At 28.2% G+C, this 19,669-nt stretch overlaps 9 protein-coding genes across 12 annotated transcripts; 4 read left to right on the top strand and 5 right to left on the bottom strand.

Moving 5' to 3' along the window:
• Positions 1–156: 156 nt before the first annotated feature.
• OCT59_001879 (uncharacterized protein) lies at positions 157–2,263 on the bottom strand. The gene is made up of 2 exons (XM_025320829.2): positions 802–2,263; positions 157–726 (listed from the first exon to the last, which is right to left on the bottom strand). The coding sequence occupies exons 1-2, from the start codon at positions 2,231–2,233 to the stop codon at positions 401–403; spliced, it is 1,758 nt and encodes a 585-aa protein (XP_025170396.1). The 5' UTR covers positions 2,234–2,263; the 3' UTR covers positions 157–400.
• Positions 2,264–2,626: 363 nt separating this feature from the next.
• OCT59_001878 (uncharacterized protein) lies at positions 2,627–4,147 on the bottom strand. 2 transcript variants are annotated; one of them, XM_025320830.2, is made up of 4 exons: positions 3,993–4,147; positions 3,612–3,924; positions 3,406–3,548; positions 2,627–3,332 (listed from the first exon to the last, which is right to left on the bottom strand). In XM_025320830.2, exons 1-4 carry the CDS (start codon positions 4,053–4,055, stop codon positions 2,865–2,867), a joined length of 987 nt encoding a protein of 328 aa, XP_025170397.1. In that variant the 5' UTR covers positions 4,056–4,147; the 3' UTR covers positions 2,627–2,864. The 2 variants fall into 2 exon arrangements, with proteins under 2 accessions (XP_025170397.1, XP_065995331.1); XM_066144137.1 differs by having other exon boundaries at positions 3,612–4,147.
• Positions 4,148–4,331: 184 nt separating this feature from the next.
• On the top strand, positions 4,332–5,416 carry OCT59_001877 (uncharacterized protein). Of its 2 annotated transcripts, XM_025320831.2 has the most exons (6): positions 4,333–4,406; positions 4,472–4,492; positions 4,564–4,622; positions 4,718–4,871; positions 4,936–5,094; positions 5,161–5,416. In XM_025320831.2, exons 1-6 carry the CDS (start codon positions 4,337–4,339, stop codon positions 5,313–5,315), a joined length of 618 nt encoding a protein of 205 aa, XP_025170398.1. In that variant the 5' UTR covers positions 4,333–4,336; the 3' UTR covers positions 5,316–5,416. The 2 variants fall into 2 exon arrangements, with proteins under 2 accessions (XP_065995330.1, XP_025170398.1); XM_066144136.1 differs by having other exon boundaries at positions 4,332–4,492.
• On the bottom strand, positions 5,295–5,764 carry OCT59_001876 (uncharacterized protein). The gene is made up of 2 exons (XM_025332553.2): positions 5,657–5,764; positions 5,295–5,576 (listed from the first exon to the last, which is right to left on the bottom strand). The coding sequence occupies exons 1-2, from the start codon at positions 5,718–5,720 to the stop codon at positions 5,437–5,439; spliced, it is 204 nt and encodes a 67-aa protein (XP_025170399.1). The 5' UTR covers positions 5,721–5,764; the 3' UTR covers positions 5,295–5,436.
• A 109-nt stretch (positions 5,765–5,873) lies between these two features.
• Positions 5,874–9,171, top strand: OCT59_001875 (uncharacterized protein). The gene is made up of 11 exons (XM_066144133.1): positions 5,874–6,030; positions 6,107–6,313; positions 6,475–6,721; positions 6,795–6,870; positions 6,946–7,069; positions 7,240–7,441; positions 7,531–7,695; positions 7,782–7,873; positions 7,947–8,045; positions 8,124–8,465; positions 8,558–9,171. Exons 1-11 carry the CDS (start codon positions 5,878–5,880, stop codon positions 9,119–9,121), a joined length of 2,271 nt encoding a protein of 756 aa, XP_065995329.1. The 5' UTR covers positions 5,874–5,877; the 3' UTR covers positions 9,122–9,171.
• Positions 9,172–9,614: 443 nt separating this feature from the next.
• On the top strand, positions 9,615–13,150 carry OCT59_001874 (uncharacterized protein; the record flags this gene model as incomplete). Its single annotated transcript, XM_025330704.2, has 2 exons — positions 9,615–11,643; positions 11,762–13,150. Exons 1-2 carry the CDS (start codon positions 10,120–10,122, stop codon positions 13,148–13,150), a joined length of 2,913 nt encoding a protein of 970 aa, XP_025170401.1. The 5' UTR covers positions 9,615–10,119.
• Positions 13,025–15,703, bottom strand: OCT59_001873 (uncharacterized protein). The gene is made up of 9 exons (XM_066144132.1): positions 15,480–15,703; positions 15,282–15,371; positions 15,100–15,203; positions 14,788–15,020; positions 14,608–14,720; positions 14,435–14,523; positions 14,214–14,356; positions 13,999–14,143; positions 13,025–13,899 (listed from the first exon to the last, which is right to left on the bottom strand). The coding sequence occupies exons 2-9, from the start codon at positions 15,303–15,305 to the stop codon at positions 13,392–13,394; spliced, it is 1,359 nt and encodes a 452-aa protein (XP_065995328.1). The 5' UTR covers positions 15,306–15,371; positions 15,480–15,703; the 3' UTR covers positions 13,025–13,391.
• A 95-nt stretch (positions 15,704–15,798) lies between these two features.
• On the top strand, positions 15,799–16,810 carry OCT59_001872 (uncharacterized protein). Of its 2 annotated transcripts, XM_066144131.1 has the most exons (6): positions 15,799–15,812; positions 15,887–16,179; positions 16,252–16,309; positions 16,373–16,435; positions 16,525–16,565; positions 16,642–16,792. In XM_066144131.1, exons 1-6 carry the CDS (start codon positions 15,803–15,805, stop codon positions 16,651–16,653), a joined length of 477 nt encoding a protein of 158 aa, XP_065995327.1. In that variant the 5' UTR covers positions 15,799–15,802; the 3' UTR covers positions 16,654–16,792. The 2 variants fall into 2 exon arrangements, with proteins under 2 accessions (XP_065995327.1, XP_025170403.2); XM_025320833.2 differs by having other exon boundaries at positions 16,525–16,810.
• OCT59_001871 (Heat shock protein sks2) lies at positions 16,624–19,137 on the bottom strand. The gene is made up of 5 exons (XM_025327615.2): positions 19,014–19,137; positions 18,630–18,934; positions 17,292–18,554; positions 17,134–17,215; positions 16,624–17,065 (listed from the first exon to the last, which is right to left on the bottom strand). The coding sequence occupies exons 1-5, from the start codon at positions 19,099–19,101 to the stop codon at positions 16,947–16,949; spliced, it is 1,857 nt and encodes a 618-aa protein (XP_025170404.1). The 5' UTR covers positions 19,102–19,137; the 3' UTR covers positions 16,624–16,946.
• Positions 19,138–19,669: the final 532 nt, after the last annotated feature.

Genomic DNA, 19,669 nt, shown 5'->3' with positions numbered 1-19,669 from the left:
TCTAAATCAAATTATATGCGTTTAAATGTATTAAATTTTTTATTACTTGGCTGTGAACTGTTTACAAGAGATTTTATGGTTATAAAAATGGAGGATTATAATAAAAAATCCAGAAATAATGGAGAAGTCCGAAATAGATCAAAATCAATATTATAAGGGTCATTAAATAAACCAATTTTAATCAAATAAATGGAATTAATGAAGTAAAATGAAAAAAAAAAGAACCGAAATTTACTCTTACTATTAGTTTATAACAAAAGAAGGTTGAAGATAAATTGATTATAAAGTAATATATTTTAAATCAATTTCACCGTACAAGCTTTAGTAATTTACAAAGTTTACATTTAAATGTAGTTGCGCGAATCGCGTAAACAATTCTAAAAATATATATACAAATAAACTATAGGAGACTTTGCTGCACGCTTGGAGGTAGTTCCTCTACATCAAAAATCTCATCATATTTATTTTCCATCCATTTTTGACCTTGCTCAATAGTTTGTTTAACTTTATTCGTCACATGTTCCATGTCTCCCTCAGCATGCTTCCAGGAAGTATACCATGCTAGTTCACATAAAATTAGAAAACCAAATGCTCCCCATACCGTTGCTTCACCATAAACAGCATAATAAGTTTTAATTTTTTCTTCACTAAAAGGAACCTCCCAAGAATATAGATTGGTATGGTCATTAGTCGCAATTTGTACATGTCGAATACGACCGTAAGGATCTATAAATAAAGGTCAAAAAAAATTTTTAATTGCGTAATTTATAAATAAATATTATAATATTGCAAATATATTACCGATGAGCCCTGAAGCTCCACCTCCATCACATCTTAAAATCCAATACCCATTTTCAACCGCTCTTACAGATGACATTTTTAAATGTTGCATTCCGACATGTGCGGACCAAGTTTGTGCCGGTGACAAAATCAAATTTGCGCCTGCCGCTTGGCCAAGTAACTCTGGGAAATCCATATCTAGACATATGGCTCCACTAACATTTAAACTTAAAAATTCTGTTTGTCTTCTTTCTTTCTTTGGTAATTCAATTTTTACAGTACTCAAATATCCTGGACCACTTTCAGTGGAATATGATTCTACCAATGGAACAGGATGTGTTTTCTCATATTTGAATAATGTTTCATTATTCCCAATGAACGTCAACATATTTTTTTTCTTGGAGCCATTACGGACTGTATATGCTAATCCCAAAAAAAAGTGATATTTGTTCGTATAATTATAAGCTGTATTTAATAACTTTTCATACTCGGAATCATTTTCTATTGAAATTGCTGATTCACTCCACAATACAATTTTCGATTGAAAATTAGTTACTAACGTCGCTGTTTTTTTAAACATTTCATCCATCGTAACACCATAGCTTGGTAATACACATCCAACTTCTTCAGTTTGCGTATGGTTAAAATTGCTTTCTATGTTGTTTAACCTGTAACTTCCGATGAAAAAACAACCTAGAATAACAAACAGCATTCCCATACGTAAATAATAGTTATTTGTTATATCTTCTTTATATACCATTGTGTTATCGTCGTTATCAGGAGTTGGATGATTAATTAAGGGAGTTTCCTCATCCAATATAATATTACGATTTGTTTTATTTATTCTATGTCTCAATATCAGATAATCGGATATTACTTGCATCCACAACGCCAAAAGAAGATTAATTGCACTGAGCCCTCCAATTGAGGCTATCTGTACGATTGGATCGCCTGTATATCCCGAGTTATCAATTGTATATGACCAATCTCCCCAGGATCCTAAAGGAGAATATCGTCTAAATAACGACCAGGCTGCCGTCCAAATTACCGGAAACATTAATCTTGAGTTCACATTATGTGTGAAATTTTCATACCTATCGTTAATTTTTATTGAGAGGTACTTCGTCAATACCATTGGTATTAGCGTAACAAGCGCTATTGACGCTCCTATAATTGATAAAATCGTAAAGTTTTCAAAATAACTTTCCATAGGTGAAGTTGTTGGTTCATTATGAGCCAAAGCAGCTCCTGATGTGAGTGCCAAAAATAATGGTAAGTTTATTAATGATGGACTCTTACGAACCAATATATAAATTAATGGTAAATTAAAAAATGATAGGATAGGAATTGGAGTAGGCCCAACTCCAAACCATGTTAAACAAAATACAGTCCCATGAGCTGGGAACATGTATGCTAGCTGTTTAACCGTTTGTTTTAAAAATTGGTATATCATTATTTCAAATAAATTTCAAAATTATTTTTTAAAAGAAAAAAAAGGAATCAAGTGGTTATAAAAACAAAAACAAAAGCGGGCACTTTTTATTATAATGTAGATAATGATTTAGATAATCAAAATGCTTTTGTGACGATAAAAAAAAATGTGTACCAAAAGGCATTTTTGCCTAAATGAGGAAACAAAAAAACAAAAGCATTTTGTAGGTAATGACTCCAAATGACTTCCAAAAGGTATGATCTGAAGCATGTGAAACATCTTTCTTATTGACGCTCATATAAATATAGCATCGGCTTTATCTGACAAATATAACAATCGAAACTTGGAATATCAAACTGCGGTCTATCGGATTTGTTCAATTAATGTGATATTCTTGTATAAAAAAAAATATTTAAATATAAATAAAAAAATAAATTATTTATAATTAATAAGAAACGCGTAAAACAATATAATGTTAAAATGTTATGTAAATCTATTAAGAAAGGTACATATTTAAGTTTCACAGCGATGTCTATCAGGCACCCATGTAAATCAGCTATATATATATAATACAAAAAAACAATATTTTGTACAAAGCAAAAAAATATGACGAGTAATATATAATGATAAAATGACAACTACTGTATATTCTCTAATGAGAAGTTATAACAGATTTTCTACGTCCTTCCAAAAGACCAAACTTACTAATTAAATTTAAAATACTCGCAGAAATAATTTCTGCATTTTTTTTTTGGTATCCTCCACTCAGTAACATTACTATAGGAACTCCATGATCGAAAGCCATTCGAAATACGATTTCATCTCTTTTCAATATCGCTTCAGCCGATAAATTCATTGCTCCAAGAGGGTCGCCTTCTAAACAATCTGTTCCTGCATTATATATAATAAATTGAGGATGAAATTTATGAAATGATTGAAATAGATTTGATTGAATGAGAGGAAGATATTTATCATCTTGTTTTAATTCTGGTGATGTTAATGGAATTGGTGTAGTGATTGAAGAGAATGCATCATTGTCCTGTGGATATATATGAACATTAAATGCATCTACAATATGAATTTTATTATTATGTGCCAAATCGCGTTCATATCCATTTCCCTACAAGAAACTTGTAATAAGCGAAGGAATAAAAAAAAATGAGTGGATGAACGAATGAATATGTTGTTGATACCTGATGAGCGTCCAAATCCACAATCATAACACGAGAAACTTGATCAGGGTATTTCGACAGTATTTTTTCAACCATCAGGGTAATATCCGCGTAAACACAAAAGCCACCACCACCATCATGATGCGCATGATGAAATCCTCCTCCTAAAAAAGCAAATACAATAAATTTTCAAATTCATTGATCAAACTAAACTTAATATTAAATACCTAAATTAATCCCCCAACCATATTCTAAGGCTAATTCTGCGGCAAGAACGCTTCCACCAGTTTGTAATAACATTGGTTCCAGTACTTTTTTCTTCATTAAAGCTTGAGGTAAGACGGCTAAAAAAGGAACTTCCAAAATTTTTTGCAATTGAACATTACTATTTAATGATTCAAGATATTGTGTCGAATGTAAATTTGCTATATCAAGTGGAGTTGGAGGTGAAGGTTCATAAAATGAATCAGCATCAAATAATCCCGATGTTAATAAAATTCGATAAATTCTTTTAAATTTTTGCGTATCAAATGGATGTATCTACACAAATTGTAAATAATATTAATTTCAAATTTGTCCAAATGCTATCGTAAGATACTTTTACTGACCTTTTCAAGATTCCAAAATACAATATTATAACATGGATGGTAAACTATTGGTACTTTTGTCATATTAGCGACTTTTTACACTCTTGGAGTCAAAAAATAAATAAATAAATAAATAAATAAAAATATAGTAATAAAAAAAACAAAAAAAAATATGTAAAAGAAAAGGCTGAAACAAAGTTGAAATTTATTATAGTTAAATTAGTTTATATCTTTTTTTGGAAGTGTAATGAAGTGTTTGTCTATTAAACGCGTATGAAAATCCCTAAATCAGGTAGCAGGTCGATCATTATCAGAGCCTGTTAATTTATAAAATCAAAAAAAAAAATTTTTTTTTTGTTCATAAAATGACTTTATTACACCTTTTATCATATGGCGCAGCTGTACTCGCGTTCTTATTTTTAACGTTGAGCTTAGGTATTTTAAATACCTTTTTTTTACAACTTTATAAAACAACTTACTAATCAATTTGTTTCTCAAAGCATGTGGACTATATTATTTAGGTACTTTGTTTTCTGAGTGAAACAAATCTATTCTTTATTTGTAACATTGTTAACATTCGTTGTATAACTAGCTGAGCTCGTCGAAGAATATACAGTTTTGACAAGAAAGATTATAAAGAATGTAACGTTGGTAGGTAGATATCGTAGATATCAATTTCAGTATAAATTTCTTCAATTTTTTTTGTATAAAGCTTTTTAATTAATAATAAATACGATAAAAATTAGATGGTTGTGGTAATTCACGTTCTTCTATGGTTATTCGATAGTTTTCCGTTTTGGCGCATTCTTTTCTCTATAATGTGTCATGGTGTATATACAATGAACCTAGAGACATTTCCGTTTATCAATTTGACAAGTTTACCGTTTATCGCAAGCTGTGGTAAATTTTCATAGATTTTTTTTTTTTTTTTGGTAAAAATAACGTTAACCTTTTTTTCCTTAAGTGCTGGTGATAGCTGACCACTTTCTATGGTTTCAATACTTTACATCTCGCTATTTTGTATTCGTAGATGTTGCTGCATTCTTTGGAATTTGCGTTTGGTTAATTCCATTCTCTTATTTTATTTCTTTAAGCGCTAACGATAACGCGCTCCCATCTTTTGGTTTGTTATTTCATTATTATAATTTCTTTTTTATTGATACATGTTAAATTTTTTTCTCCCTAATAGATCCGAATATTTATAATGCAGACTTGATTCCATCACGAAATAAATCTGGGCTGCTTAAAAGTTTACTTAATTTCATATTGCAAAAAAAGGATGATATGATTCCTTTGACATCTACATCAAACTCATCGAATCTTACAACAAGGAAAAGTTTATAGTTTATTGTAAAATATATTAATTTATAATCGCGTAAATTAGTTGAGGAACAATAATTATTGTGAATCATTAAAATATTTAGTAATATATTCATAGAAATGTTAATATATATTTTCTTTCACATTAAGTTTTTTGAGAAGTATTGGTGATTTGATTCGATAAATTATTTGAAGCATTTCCCGCAGTTGCTTGAGAGTCTACAGAAATTTTTTTTTCCAGCCAGTCACTAACGTAATGACCTGTTAAAGCTATGGCTATTCCTCCTATTAATATATTTTTAAGTTTTAAGTTTATTAAATAAACGAAAGTAAAAACTTGAGTCTATATTAAAACGAAATGATACCTAAACCGAGATAAACGCGTGTTCTTGGTGGCAAAGACTTATAAGAAGCCCAAAATGACTTCATGTTTTTATTCTTTGAACGATTTGGTTTTACAGACAAAAAGTATTTCGGTTTTGCACATCTCAGATGTGATTAAAATATATGCAAATCACATGATCCATTAACAATTTTTTTTTTTGATAATCTAAAAAAAAATTCTATTCTATAATATTGAAAAAAAATGGAGATTCATAGGTGTCGTTTCGTAGAGTATATGCCATCAGCTATTAATGCTCTTGCATTTACGACCGGTACGGCTAGACCTTTAGTTGCATGTGGTCGTGCTAATGGAGATATTGAAATATGGAACCCGTTTAGTTGGCACCTAGAAAAAGTATTTAGCTGCAATTTAAAAGTTTTTATTATGCTATTTTATATTTAAATTAATTCACTTTATTATCGGCGTTTAGAGAATATTAGGTGAATTGAATACTTCCGTGGAATCAATCATATGGGTACATAAACTTAGTTTAACAGAAACAGATAAGATAATTTATAGTACAAAAGATGAACAAGAAAAAGCTTTAAAGGAATTGGCTAATAAATCGCCAAGATTATTCTCTGGTAGTGCCAATGGATTAATAATTGAATGGGATACGACAAAATTAAAAAGCAAGGTAAATAATATTAGGAAAAAAAAAGTTTTTTTTTTAACTTTTACAAAAAAATGCAACGAATCAATTTTAATTGAAAATTGATTTATTGTTGCGAAAAGGATTTACATCATTTACATTATTGAATACCTACCTTTATACTTATTAATTAAAATTAATTCTAGAAATTTATTAATTCACATGGAGGAGCAATTTGGTGTATGGCCGTTAATCACGCAAATACATTACTTGCTATTGGGTGTGATGATGGAGGTGTACGAATATTTGAAATTACAGATGATGGATTATCCTTAGTAAAAAATTATGATAGAAAGGAAGCAAAAGTTACTTCTATAGCCTGGGACAAGGAAGATAAATATATTGTATTTGGGACTTCGAATAGTCTTATTATAAAGTGGGATGTTGAACAAGGTATTAATAAGAGAAAAATGAGGATGCAACTTTATTCATATTTTAAATATAAATATTTTTTTTTTTTTTGAAGGACGTGAAATACTTAGGATAACTCCAGATAAAAATTCACGGAAAGAAACTATTGTATGGGCAATTCAAGTGTTAAAGTAAGTTTAAACTTCCCGATTTTAAAGAAATGCATATTGTTTTATACACATTTTAACGACACAAATGATTTTTAGAGATGATACTATAATAAGTGGTGACTCGCTTGGTTACGTATGTTTCTGGGAAGGAACATTTGGCACGATGAAACAAAAACTTGGTGGTCACGACGCAGATGTTTTGTGTTTGGTTTCGAATATGGTAAATACTTTTAACATAAATTCTCTTTTTTTATTTATCTTGATTATTTCAACATATGTTTTATAATTCTTAGGATAGTACAATAGTTTATTCTTCTAGGTAAGATCGTAAATGTAAATTCTTTTTTTATTTATCTTGATTATTTCTTATATATTTGCCCTAATTCTTAGGATGGTACAATGGTTTATTCTTCTGGAGTAGATCGTAAATGTGTTCTATATCGAATTGTTCCTAAACCCAAATCATACGGTAAGGATAATTCAGTCAATGAGAAATACTGGGTAAAGGTAGGATATAGTCGTCATCATATGCATGATGTGAAAGCTCTCGCGATATGTGAAGAAAGGGGTGTTAATTCTGTAATTTCTGGAGGTAAAGTATTTATAGCATCGTAAAATTTTTTTTTAAAAAAAAAATTATGAATTCCTGGAATAACACGATATAAATTGTCTTATATGAAGGTGTTGATACAACTATGGTCTTTGCTCCAACTTTAAATTTCCCTAAAAGCAAATATTATAGGGTGCCTTATGTTCCTTTAAAACCTATGATTAACATGTCCAAATCAAAAAAATTAATAATGTTTCGATCTAATGATCATATAAAAATCTGGAGATTGGGTAAAGGTAAAATATCAAGCAATTTTAAGTGTGTATGTTTATACACACATATTTAAGGACGTGACTAAGTGTCGATTTATAACTATTTATAGCAATGCCGCCAGAACCAGATCAATTTAAACAAAAAATTCCTCGTTTGGAATTAGTAGAACCTCAAAAGGCTATTTTAGAAATAAAATTAAAGGTATTTATTTATTTATTTATTTATTTATTTACGTTATATTAGATATTTATTCATTTTGAATTAATATCATTAGGGAAATAATCAATTAATGGCAAGTTCAATATCCGAAAATGGGGAATGGATTGCAGTATCTGATGTTGAACGTATCAAATTGTTCAAAGTCCTGGAAGACGTAAATATGATTATTAAATTTTTAATTATAAATAAGTAACATTTACTTTTTTATTTATTTATTTATTTATTTTCTTAGGACGATAATCCAGTTCATTCAAATCATTTAAAAGTACGTAAAATAAAAGATTTTCCTCAAGTAACTATAGACGGACGTAATGTTGGAGCCAATTTATTAGGATTTGTTCCAAATGGAAGTAAACTTGTAGTAGCTTTTATGAATTCTGAAATAGTAGTTTTTGGGCTTGAAATTGACGAAGAGGATGATGTTTATATAACAGTTCTGGAACGATTTGATGACTACTCTACAAAACCTGATTGTGAACCACTAACCAGCTTGACTATAAGTGAAGATGGTAAATGGTTAGCAACTGGTGATCTTCTAAATCAAATTTACGTATATAATTTAGAGACTCTTAAGGTAAAATATACTTATTATTATTATTTTAATATTAAATTTTTTTTTTATAATGTATTAATTTATTTATTTATTTACTTACTTACTTGGCATAGCATCATATGACCATTAATCAATTTTCTTCTATACATACTTCATTAACATTTAATCCATTTGAACCTATACTTGTAATAACTTTGACATCAAATCAATTCTATCTTTTTGATTTACAACAAAAGAAATTAACCGATTGGTCATTAAAATATTCAGAAAAACTTCCGCAAAACTTTCTTAATCTTAAAGATAAGATTATGGGATGTTCATTTAATCCATCTTCTGATAGTATGATTGTATGGGGAGCAAATTATTTATGTTTAATTGATTTTAATAAATGCAAAATAAAAGAAGGCACTGGTAATAATAATGAATTAATTTGTGCGAGATGTTCAGGACAACAATCTAAACCGAAATTTTTGAAGAAACAACAATCAGGAGAACAGGAACAAAAATATGAAAAAATATATACGGATACGATCAGTTTTCAATTAGTTAATAGATACCAAACATTAATGTATTTAAATTTTATTAAACATAATCAATTAGTTGTAGTAGAAAGATCTTTTAGTTCTATTTTAGAGAATTTACCACCATCATTTTATAAAGCAAAATATGGTACATAAATTAAATTTAATTAGTTGAAATAAATATACTATGTCATATGTTTTGTCATAAATATAATAAATATACAATAATGTTAATATATTATATTTTAAATGTTTATAATGTTTATTTTGTAATTGTGCATAATATAGGTTAAATTTACAGGAAAGATCACAGGGATTTTTTAATCGCATTTTTTAAATGGTGTTCCATAAATTTTACTGAAATATTTCTATTTTTATAATTGTGGTAAAAAAATTCATTTTGAAAATGACGATAAAAATGATCTCAATTTTTTATTTATTATTATTTTTTTTTTCTGTAGTGATACATTTTGGTTTTTTAGATCTTAAGACCAGATTTTTGGGTTTTACTTTAAATGACAAGTTGTGCTTATAGGTGCATTGTTTGGTACATTAATCCTTATTAGGTAACTTATAATGATACAATTAAACATCGCGTGTTTTTCAAATATTATGTTTCAGACAGGAAAGAATGGATTCCAAAAAAAGTTTCTTTAATTAACTTAAAAGTATCCTTATTATTAGAAACGAATTAAAAGATTTATTTTCGTTATTCCGTTCGGGTAATGTATTTCGAATGAGATTAATATACGAAAAGCCTTTTTTTTTTATGTAATTAAACGAAACGATACACAACTTATTGTTTGTAATTCAAAATTTAATTTAAGTTTGTATACAATATATATAATTTTTTTTTTCTAAAGTGAAAAAAAAAATTTCCAGTAATAATGAAATCTTTTACCTTCATCATCTTTTTTAAACTTTAATAAGTAAAATGAGTTGACAATCTTTTTTTTATTATTATTTCCCTGTTTCTTTTTTATTTGATTCTTCCTGATTAAATATTTAACGTTCCGGAAAAAAAAATTTTTTTTTTGTTCACACGTTCATGTGTGAAATAAATTAAATAAATAAAAATAGAAATTCACTTTTTATTTAAAAAAAAAAAGATAACTGATAATTAAATAAATAATAATAAAGGTTTACTTAAGTAAATGTCTTCGAAACATTCACCGAAATCTTCACAGGGGAGTATTTCAAGCGAAGGTGACATATTTTTTGAAGCAACAACAGAAATAACAGAAATAGAAGTTATAAATGAAAATGAAAATGAAGAAAGGACTTTCAACGACAACAATAACAATGATAATAAAAATAACAATAACATTTACTTAAAAAATAAAAATAGTGATATATGGCAACAATATCGTAAAAATAATGGCAGTAGTAGTAATAATAGCAGAGTAATTCGTCATTATCCATCATCATCATTAGATTCAACAACAACTGCTTATATGACACCACAAGGTTCAACAAGTAATTTATTAATTAATACTATGAGACAATCAGTACAATCAATAATTAATCAAAGTCATAATAATCAATCAGACATTGATTTGTCTACAACAGCGTCATCTCCATTTATTACTAGTCCTTCTTCTCCATTTGATACTAATAGGTTAACAATGGACTTCAATAATTATAATATTTATAATAATAATAATAATAATAATAATAATAATAATAATATTGGTAATAATGGTAATAATAATGGTAATAATGGTAATAGTGGTAATAGTAATGGTAATAATGGTAACAATAATGTTAAAAACATTAATATTAATAATCCGTATAATTATTCATCCAGTAGTAATTCAGCGGCAGTTACAACTAAAATAAGAGAATATGAATCATTGATTAAAAGATCTTCGCATTCAAATTTAAATCCTATAATAGAATCTGAGATTAAAACAGTAGAATCATCATATTCATCAAAACCAAAATATAATCATACGGTTCAACCTTCTTCAGGATCAAATACTTACGTAGGGGAACCTTATGATCATGTTGAAATAGAAAATAATAACGATAATAATAATGATAATGATGATACAAATAATAATTTACATGAAGAAAATCTTTTAAACAAAGAAGCCGTTTTAAAGTCAAAATCTTCTGTTAAACCTAATAACAGTAAAAAAATTACCGGTGAAGGATCATCATCGAACATTGATGTTGAACATATCAATAAAGATGATAGTACAAAAAAAAATCGTAATAGGCCAATAAAGTCATCTCGACATAATAGAAATAATTCTTCTGAGATCATTATAGAAGAAGAAGACTATAGTGTAAAGAATTCGAAAAGAATATCAAAATTATCATTTATAACAACTAAAGGTGGAGATACTACTACTTCAAGAAGTGAAAGTACAATAGAAGTAGGAGTTATAGATTCCCCAATATCGCAAAAACATCTAACCAACACAAACGATATCACTACAGCGTTTTCTCCAACTACTTCATTTAATCAAATTTTTAGAGAATCGATTAGAACGAAAAATGTTATAAGACTTAAAATATGGGAAAAATTTCTTTTAATGATTGGATGTTGTCTGATACTTTTTCTTGCAATACTTGATGTTAATTTGGTAGCAAATCAATTGCCCAAAATTTTGGAAGAATTTAAATCCGGTGAAGAATTTTCATGGTTAATAAATAGTCATAGTCTAACAAGTGTAAGTCTCTCTTTTTTTTTAAAAAAAAGTTTTGCAATATATCTTTTATGTAGATTTTATAACTTATTTTTCTTTTTTCCTCTTTTTTTTTTACAAATTATTTCTCACTTTGTTAAAGACAATGTTACAACCATTTTGCAGAAAATTATCAACAATATTTGGAAAAAAATTGACATTTTTAGTATCAATTTTAATATTTGGTGCGAGTTCAGTATTATGTGGAGCATCACAAAATATTCAATGGCTAATTGCAACTAGAGCAACCATGGGAATAGGAAGTGGTATGATAGCATCTATGACATTTATTATTATATCAGAAGTTTTACCTTATAAACAAAAAGTATTTTATAATATTGTTATGAACATAATATTTGCTATAGCATTTATAATTGGTCCACTATTAGGTGGTTTATTTGTAGATTATGTTTCATGGAGGTGGTCATTTTACATGAATGGCCCATTATCAATAATATGTATAATAATATTGTTAATCGCACTAAGAAAATTTGGTAAATCATCTGAAAATACTTCAACCAAATTAAAAGAGGTTGATTGGTTGGGAATCTTCCTGCTGGCTTCAGGATTATTATTATTACTTTTTGGTTTAAATTATGGAGGAAATAAATTCCCTTGGATTAGTGTGACAATATTAACAATTTTTGGGGTCGGATTTGTTATTTTAATGTTTTTTGGAATATTTGAAAAAATATTTGTTAAAAAACCTTTAATACCAACATCAATGTTCAAAGATTCTTCTATAAGGGCCATATTTGGATGTTTTTATTTTATTGGCTGGATACAAGTGATAGTAATTTATTATACTCCAATATATTTTCAATACGTTCGTTTGCAATCGGCTACACAATCTGGTATATCACTTTTACCTTTAGTATCAAGCGTCGTAATATTTTGTGCAATTAGTGGAACGTTGGTAATTAAATTTGAAAAGTATAAATGGTTATTATATATTGGTTCAATTTCACTAATAGGTGGTGGATTTTTATTGTCAACATTAAATTTAACTACAGAAACATTATTACGTGTGATAGCATTAATAGTTATTGGATGTGGTATCGGAACCCAATTTATTTTATTAATACCTGCTTTACGTGCCGTTAAGAAAGGAGAAAAATCTGGTATGATCGGACTTTGTAATTTTTTTAGAGGTTACGGATTTATATTTGGCATATCGATATCAACAGCACTATTTGATAATCATATTTTATCGAATATGAAAAATACACAAAATTATCCTATTAAAAGTTCTCTTAATGATGTATTATCGCTTAAAAATATTCGACAATTAGATGAAGAACAAAAGAACATAATATTAAATAGTATTAATAATGGCATTTCAACAATTTACATACTTTGTATATTTGTGGCTGTAATGGGTTTAATCTTTGCTTCTTTTATAAAAAATTATAACTTAAGAAATGACACAGAAGATAATAACAATAATAGTAATAATAATAATTTTGAAGTATTAAATGAAAAGATAATATAATAATAGATAGTTGCTTATTTATTTATACCCTTTTTTTGTAATAATTTTTTATTTATTTATTTTTGTATTTATTTCTTGTTTAGAAAGAAATTTTTTGTACCTTTAGTTTTTTTAAGTATCTTGTACTTTAGTCTTTTTTTAAAAATTTTGTTTGGGTTTGTAATAATACCTGAATATGTAGCAATAGAAGTGATAGAATTTTTTAAAAAATTAAAATTAATATCAGAAATAATCTTATCCATCACCAATCATCATCATCACTGTAATTGATGTTATCATCATCATCATCATCATCAGCTTCTTCATTGTCATCATCATCAATTTCATCATCATCATCATCATCATCATCGTCATCATCACCATCATCATCATCATCATCATCATCGTCATCATCGTCATCATCACCATCATCGTCATCGTCGATATCGCTGTCATCATTAACATCATCATCACTTGATTTTGAAGTATTCCAATCAACGTTCCAATCAATATTCCCATCAATATTTCCATAATATTTTTTCTTCTCAAAATTATAAAGAACGGTATGAAAATTTTTCCCTGATAAAATATGTTCTTTTACTTTTTCTACTAAATAACAACATTCATCACTTAAACATTCATTTAATATTCTGTAACATTGAAATTCACGCCATGATTTAACCGTCTTTTTGTTTGTATAAAATAAAAATCGTCTAAACCATTCACCTCGATTTTTTAATAATTCATTAACTTTGTCTATATCAGAGTGCCTAATTAGTAATAATAATAATAAATTCGGGATTAATTATTACCAACAAACAAACAAATAAATAAACAAACAAGACATAACAATCCTAACATCACTTAACTTTAACCACACAAAATATTCTATTGCTTTATATAAATAATTAGAATTATCGTCTCCATATTCAATACGTTGGAACAGTAATTCACATATATTAAAATACGCATCAGTTAAAATATCCCTATCTTCTCCGTTAGTTTGCTCTTTTTCTAATAGGAATTGGAATCGGAAAATTAATTTGGATAGAAAATTTAAAGATATGATCATTTTTCCCCCTACCTATTACTTGAGTATAATGTTCCATTAAGGGATTGAACACTTCATCAGGTGGACTCACCGGATCAATTCGATGATACGTCTTTCCTACTTCAACCCATTCATATTTAAGTCTTTCATATGTATATAAGACTTCAAATAAAAGCCTTTGAAAACAAATATATATACGCACTTCAGTTTACTGATGAAAACAATATAATTATTCCCTTTTAACTTTTATGTACCTATGTCCAGTCAAAATTGATGGGTTCTCATTGCAGAAATTTTGTATGACATTTATAGCTTCTCCAATCTCTTCCTTATATAACAGTAACTTGAAAAAAACGTATATCTTGAGTCTAAGTATGACATTTTTAATAACAATAATAACCTCATTTTTTTAATTTTTTTTAGATACCTTAATATAATGTACTAGAAACATATCATTCGACATATCCATATCCAAAGACATCCTAAAATTCCTTAAACTATTTTCATAATACCGTTTATGTTGATCCATCATTTGATCATCTATTTAAATTCCGGTAATAATTATTATAAAGAAAATTTTTTATAATTATATTAATAAATTACATACCAACTTCAATGAAATCATCGTCTTTTTCATCAACATTTCTTTTTCGTTTTGATCTTTCCCTTGGTGGTAGAATTATTTTTGAAGCATTTTTACGTTTTTGCGGTTTATAACCAACCACTTCGGGTTCCGATTTTTTAAATTTGGCGTTTAATTGTTCCCACAACGAAAATGAAATTAATCCTGCATAACCGTATAGGAGTGGATTATTACAATACGGTTCTTGAGGCAAATATCTATTTAAAGAATAGAAAAATTAATAATTGAAATGTTTTTACTATGAGGAACTTGTTATAAAAAAAATCAATTGATTACGTTTCAATAGTTGCAAGAGCATCGATCGTTTGTCCATATTTTACTTGATAAAAAACCAATTCCATTATAACCTTCTGTTTATCCACTTCTCCAACATCTCTTTTCTTCAATTATGAATTAATAAACAGATTAAAAGGCATCAATTTTTTATTACGAACTTTAATTTTAAAGATCGTATTTACCTTTGTATGATTTTTTAATAACATTATATTAAAGAAATCGATGAAAACTGTTGAAGTAGGATCTAGAGTAGCCAACACTTCAATAGCAGGCTTTATCCCAAAAAAAAAAAGATTTAACAATGTAAATTATCCAATATACAATAAATATATAATATATATATGTTTCTTTTTTTATTAAATAAATTTAATTAATTTTACATTTTACAAACAAATAAATTAGAACCTGCCAAATCCTAGTCAAATCACACTCGGGACATTTTAATAAAATTTCAAGTATTTTGCTAGCACGACAATAATTTCGTTCATAAGATGATTTTAATAATAATTCATACAAATTTTCTATATGAAAATCACGTAGTCTTATTGCTTCAGATTTGGCTTTTTTCCATTCCTCCTCGGCTTCTTTAAGTTCTTTCATTTTCGAAATTAGTGTCTTTACGTCAGTAGCTATTTGATCTATATATCACGTGATAACAACCTATTATATAAATGCGGTCTGTGTTCTTTTAGTACATTCAACAATGTCCCAAGGTACAATTTTCATATTTTTTTTATTTTTTTGAATATTAAATTAATATTTTATCTTTTTAAAATTATCTTCAAAGATATTAATTCTTACTCCAATTATCATAAAATACAACCACAACTTAATAATGCCACTACAACAATACCAAGTGACAATATTTTATCTAATGAATTCTCCAGCAAATTAACGTTAAATAATGGATTTACTCCAATTGGGGGCGATAATGATGTTAATCTGATGAATAACACCTCTAATGAAGAGGTGAATAGCGAAAGTGATGAAGAAAATTTTGTGCCATTTGGATATGAGGCCTTACCACAAGACGATGAGGAGGAGGATGTACAAGAAAATAATGATTTTGCATTTCAACAAGTAATTTAATTTGACTTTATTCTCAAATATATACATAAATAATTGCTATTAATATTAATATTAAAATTATAGGAAGAACGACCAAAAGTATTACAAATTCACACAAATGATCAAGATAAAATTCCAGATGGTAAATATGTTGCTGTAATTATGTCATTCTTTTAAAAAATGTTAATATTATTAAATGTTATAGACGATTTGGCTGTGATTAATTCGATTATGAAAAATATTAAACTACCTGATACTTCTATACCTGGTAAGTGAAATTACTTTTTTTTTACATGTATTTTTTTTTTATATTCGAAATTATATCCCTATTAATAATTCCAATTACAATAAATAAAGAATGGGCAAAAAGCATACCTGAAGAAGCTTGGCTGCCTATTGTAATTAATGATGTTAAATCGAATAATAATACGTAAATGTTTACGAATAACGATATACTTTTGAATAATTATGTAGATTTACTTTTAATTGCAGTAAAAAGTTTTTATTGCAAATTTCTCAACACATTTAGTTGTCATTTTATCACGCAGCAATAACATCAACAAATATGCGTTTAGTGCTATTCCCCGTATTGTTATACAATAAATAATTAAGATAAATTAAAATACGAGGTTGTCCATCAGAAACAGAAATAAGGGATTGATCTATGTGATAATATTTTTTATGGATTATGTCTATGTGTTTTTTAATGATGAAAATATACACATATTTTTTGAAAAAATTACATCATTATATATGAAAGAGGGACTTAAAAAAGGATTCTAGCGATTGAGTGAAGCAAATGCACGAGTAACGCTACGTTGTAATTTCTTCCTTGTAGCGTTAATATCTTCCTTGCTAACCGTCGAATCATTAGAAATGTCAAGAAATTCAAGTGCTTCTATAAAATTTGATTGAAGTAATTAGTATTAAAAAAAAAATAAATATATCAAATCAATAAATTTGAACCTGAAAGAGCATTCTCAATGGATTCTTTATCATTGCGTTTCAATTTCATAGCAACATTTGGTTCATTAAGCGTATTTTCAATCTAAAAAAAATAAAATTCTTTCAATTAAATGATTATTATGTAATGAAATAGCATATATATTAAAAATGATAAATACTTGATAAACATAATTTTCAAGCTCTTGTTTTGCTTCTACGCGTTCTTGACTCTTTTTATCTTCCTCTTTGAATTTTTCTGACTCAGCAACCATACGTTCAATATCAACAGCTGATAATCGACCGGCCGAATTTGAGATTGTAATATTAGCTTTTCGTCCCGTCGCTTTATCCTTTGCTGTAACTTTAAGAATACCATCAGCATTAATATCAAAAGTACATTCAAGCTCAGCTTCTCCACGAGGCATTGGAGGTATTCCTGATAGTTCAAAAGATCCTAATAAATTATTATCATAGCACATTGGCCTTTCCCCTTCATATACTGGAAATTCAACGATAGTTTGACCATCTTCTGCTGTCGTGAAAACTTTTTTTTTGATAGTTGGAATAGGTGTATTTCGAGGTACAACTACTGCCATAACTCCACCTTGAGTTTCAACACCTAAACTAAGTGGAACTACATCTAAAAGTAAAAGATCCTGAGTTTTTTCGTTATCAGCTTGATTTGTTAAAAGAGCAGCTTGCACAGCAGCTCCGTAAGCAACAGCTTCGTCCGGATTAATTGATTTATTCAATTCTTTTCCATCAAAGAAATCTTGAAGAAGTGATTGAATTTTTGGGATACGAGTAGAACCACCTACAAGAACAATTTCATGTATATCCTTTTTCTCTATTTTTGCATCTTTTAAAACCTTACGGACAGGTTCTAAAGTAGAACTAAATTGAGAAGAGTTCAATTCCTCAAATTTAGCACGAGTAATATTGGCTTGAAAGTCAATACCGTCATATAATGAATCAACTTCAATAGTTGTCTGAGTTTGTGAAGATAAAGCTCGTTTTGCTCTTTCACAAGCAGTTCTTAAACGTCGTATAGCACGTGCATCCCCTGATATATCATGCTTCTGTTTACGCTTAAATTCTAGTTTAAAGTATTCAAGAAGATTGTTATCAAAATCTTCACCGCCCAAATGAGTGTCTCCTGCGGTAGCTTTTACAGCAAAAACGCCTCCAGTTATATTCAAGAGAGATACATCAAAAGTACCACCACCCAAATCAAATATCAAAACATTCTTTTCTTTTGTTTCTTTAGAATCAAGTCCGTAAGCTATAGCTGCAGCAGTTGGTTCATTTATAATTCGAAGTACATCCAATCCTGAAATTTTTCCAGCATCCTTAGTGGCAAGACGTTGAGAATCATTAAAATAAGCTGGAACAGTAATAACAGCTTTCTTGACTTTTTTTCCTAATTTTCCTTCAGCAATTTCCTATAAATTAACGAAATTGTATGATAAGCAAAAAAAAAAATCAAAAAATATAAATAATAAAAAAATTAATTATACCTTCATACGAGTTAATACCATCGACGATATTTCTTGTGGGGTAAAATTTTTCGTTTCGCCCTGGTATTCAACTTGAATCAAAGGAGCACCATCTTTTTCAACAACAGTAAAAGGCCAATGCTTTATATCGGCCTTTACTTCTGGATCGTCAAAACGTCGACCTATTAGACGTTTCGCGTCAAAGACTGTGTTTTTAGGATTCATAGCCGCTTGGTTCTTGGCAGCGTCACCAATAAGACGCTCTGTGTCGGCAAAGGCGACATATGAAGGTGTTGTGCGGTTCCCTTGTTCATTAGCAATTATTTCTATATTTGAATAGAAAAAAATTTTTTTATTATGTATATAGATAAATAAAAGTCTCCTGCTTTTTTAAAAATGACTTACCAACGCGCAACTCATTTTCCCACACAGCAACGCACGAATATGTAGTTCCCAAGTCAATTCCTATAGCGCCTTCATACTGGTCTGACATTGTTGAATACCTACTTTAAATTCTAAAAATTTTTTTTTTTTTTGTAATTGTGTTTTTCTTGTCATGTGATCTCCGATTATCAACAATTTACGGACGATGAATTTCTGCGGCGAAATTTTATAAAATCTGCCGGCGGTTTAACCTATGATCTGCCCTGCTTCTGCGGACTTAAAATGATTATTTTGGCTCATTTATTTCGGCTATAAAAAAATTTTATTAAAATCAAATTTTATTATATTTATTATTTGACTTTACAATTAATTTCCATTAAAATACATCATATTTAATCCTTTCAAAGAATCCTCTGAAAGATTTTGTCAATTTTCATCCAAAATATTGTTATAAATTGAAAAACTTCTTTCCACACTACAGCATGATACAGGTACCAAATATAATCAAGTGCAATTTTTGAAAGAATTGGTAATTTATCTCCAAGATTCATCCAATATTCTTCCAAATTAATTTCTCCAACTGAATTTTCCAATTGCAACCCACAATAAATGGACCATTTACAAAGTAATTCATCTGAAGGGTTTGCTAATTCTCTAATAGCACTATATTGATGTAA

Source organism: Rhizophagus irregularis, chromosome 10 (assembly GCF_026210795.1).
Source record: "Rhizophagus irregularis chromosome 10, complete sequence".
Classification (NCBI taxonomy): domain Eukaryota; kingdom Fungi; phylum Glomeromycota; class Glomeromycetes; order Glomerales; family Glomeraceae; genus Rhizophagus; species Rhizophagus irregularis.
This window is presented reverse-complemented; position numbering and strand designations above follow the sequence as displayed.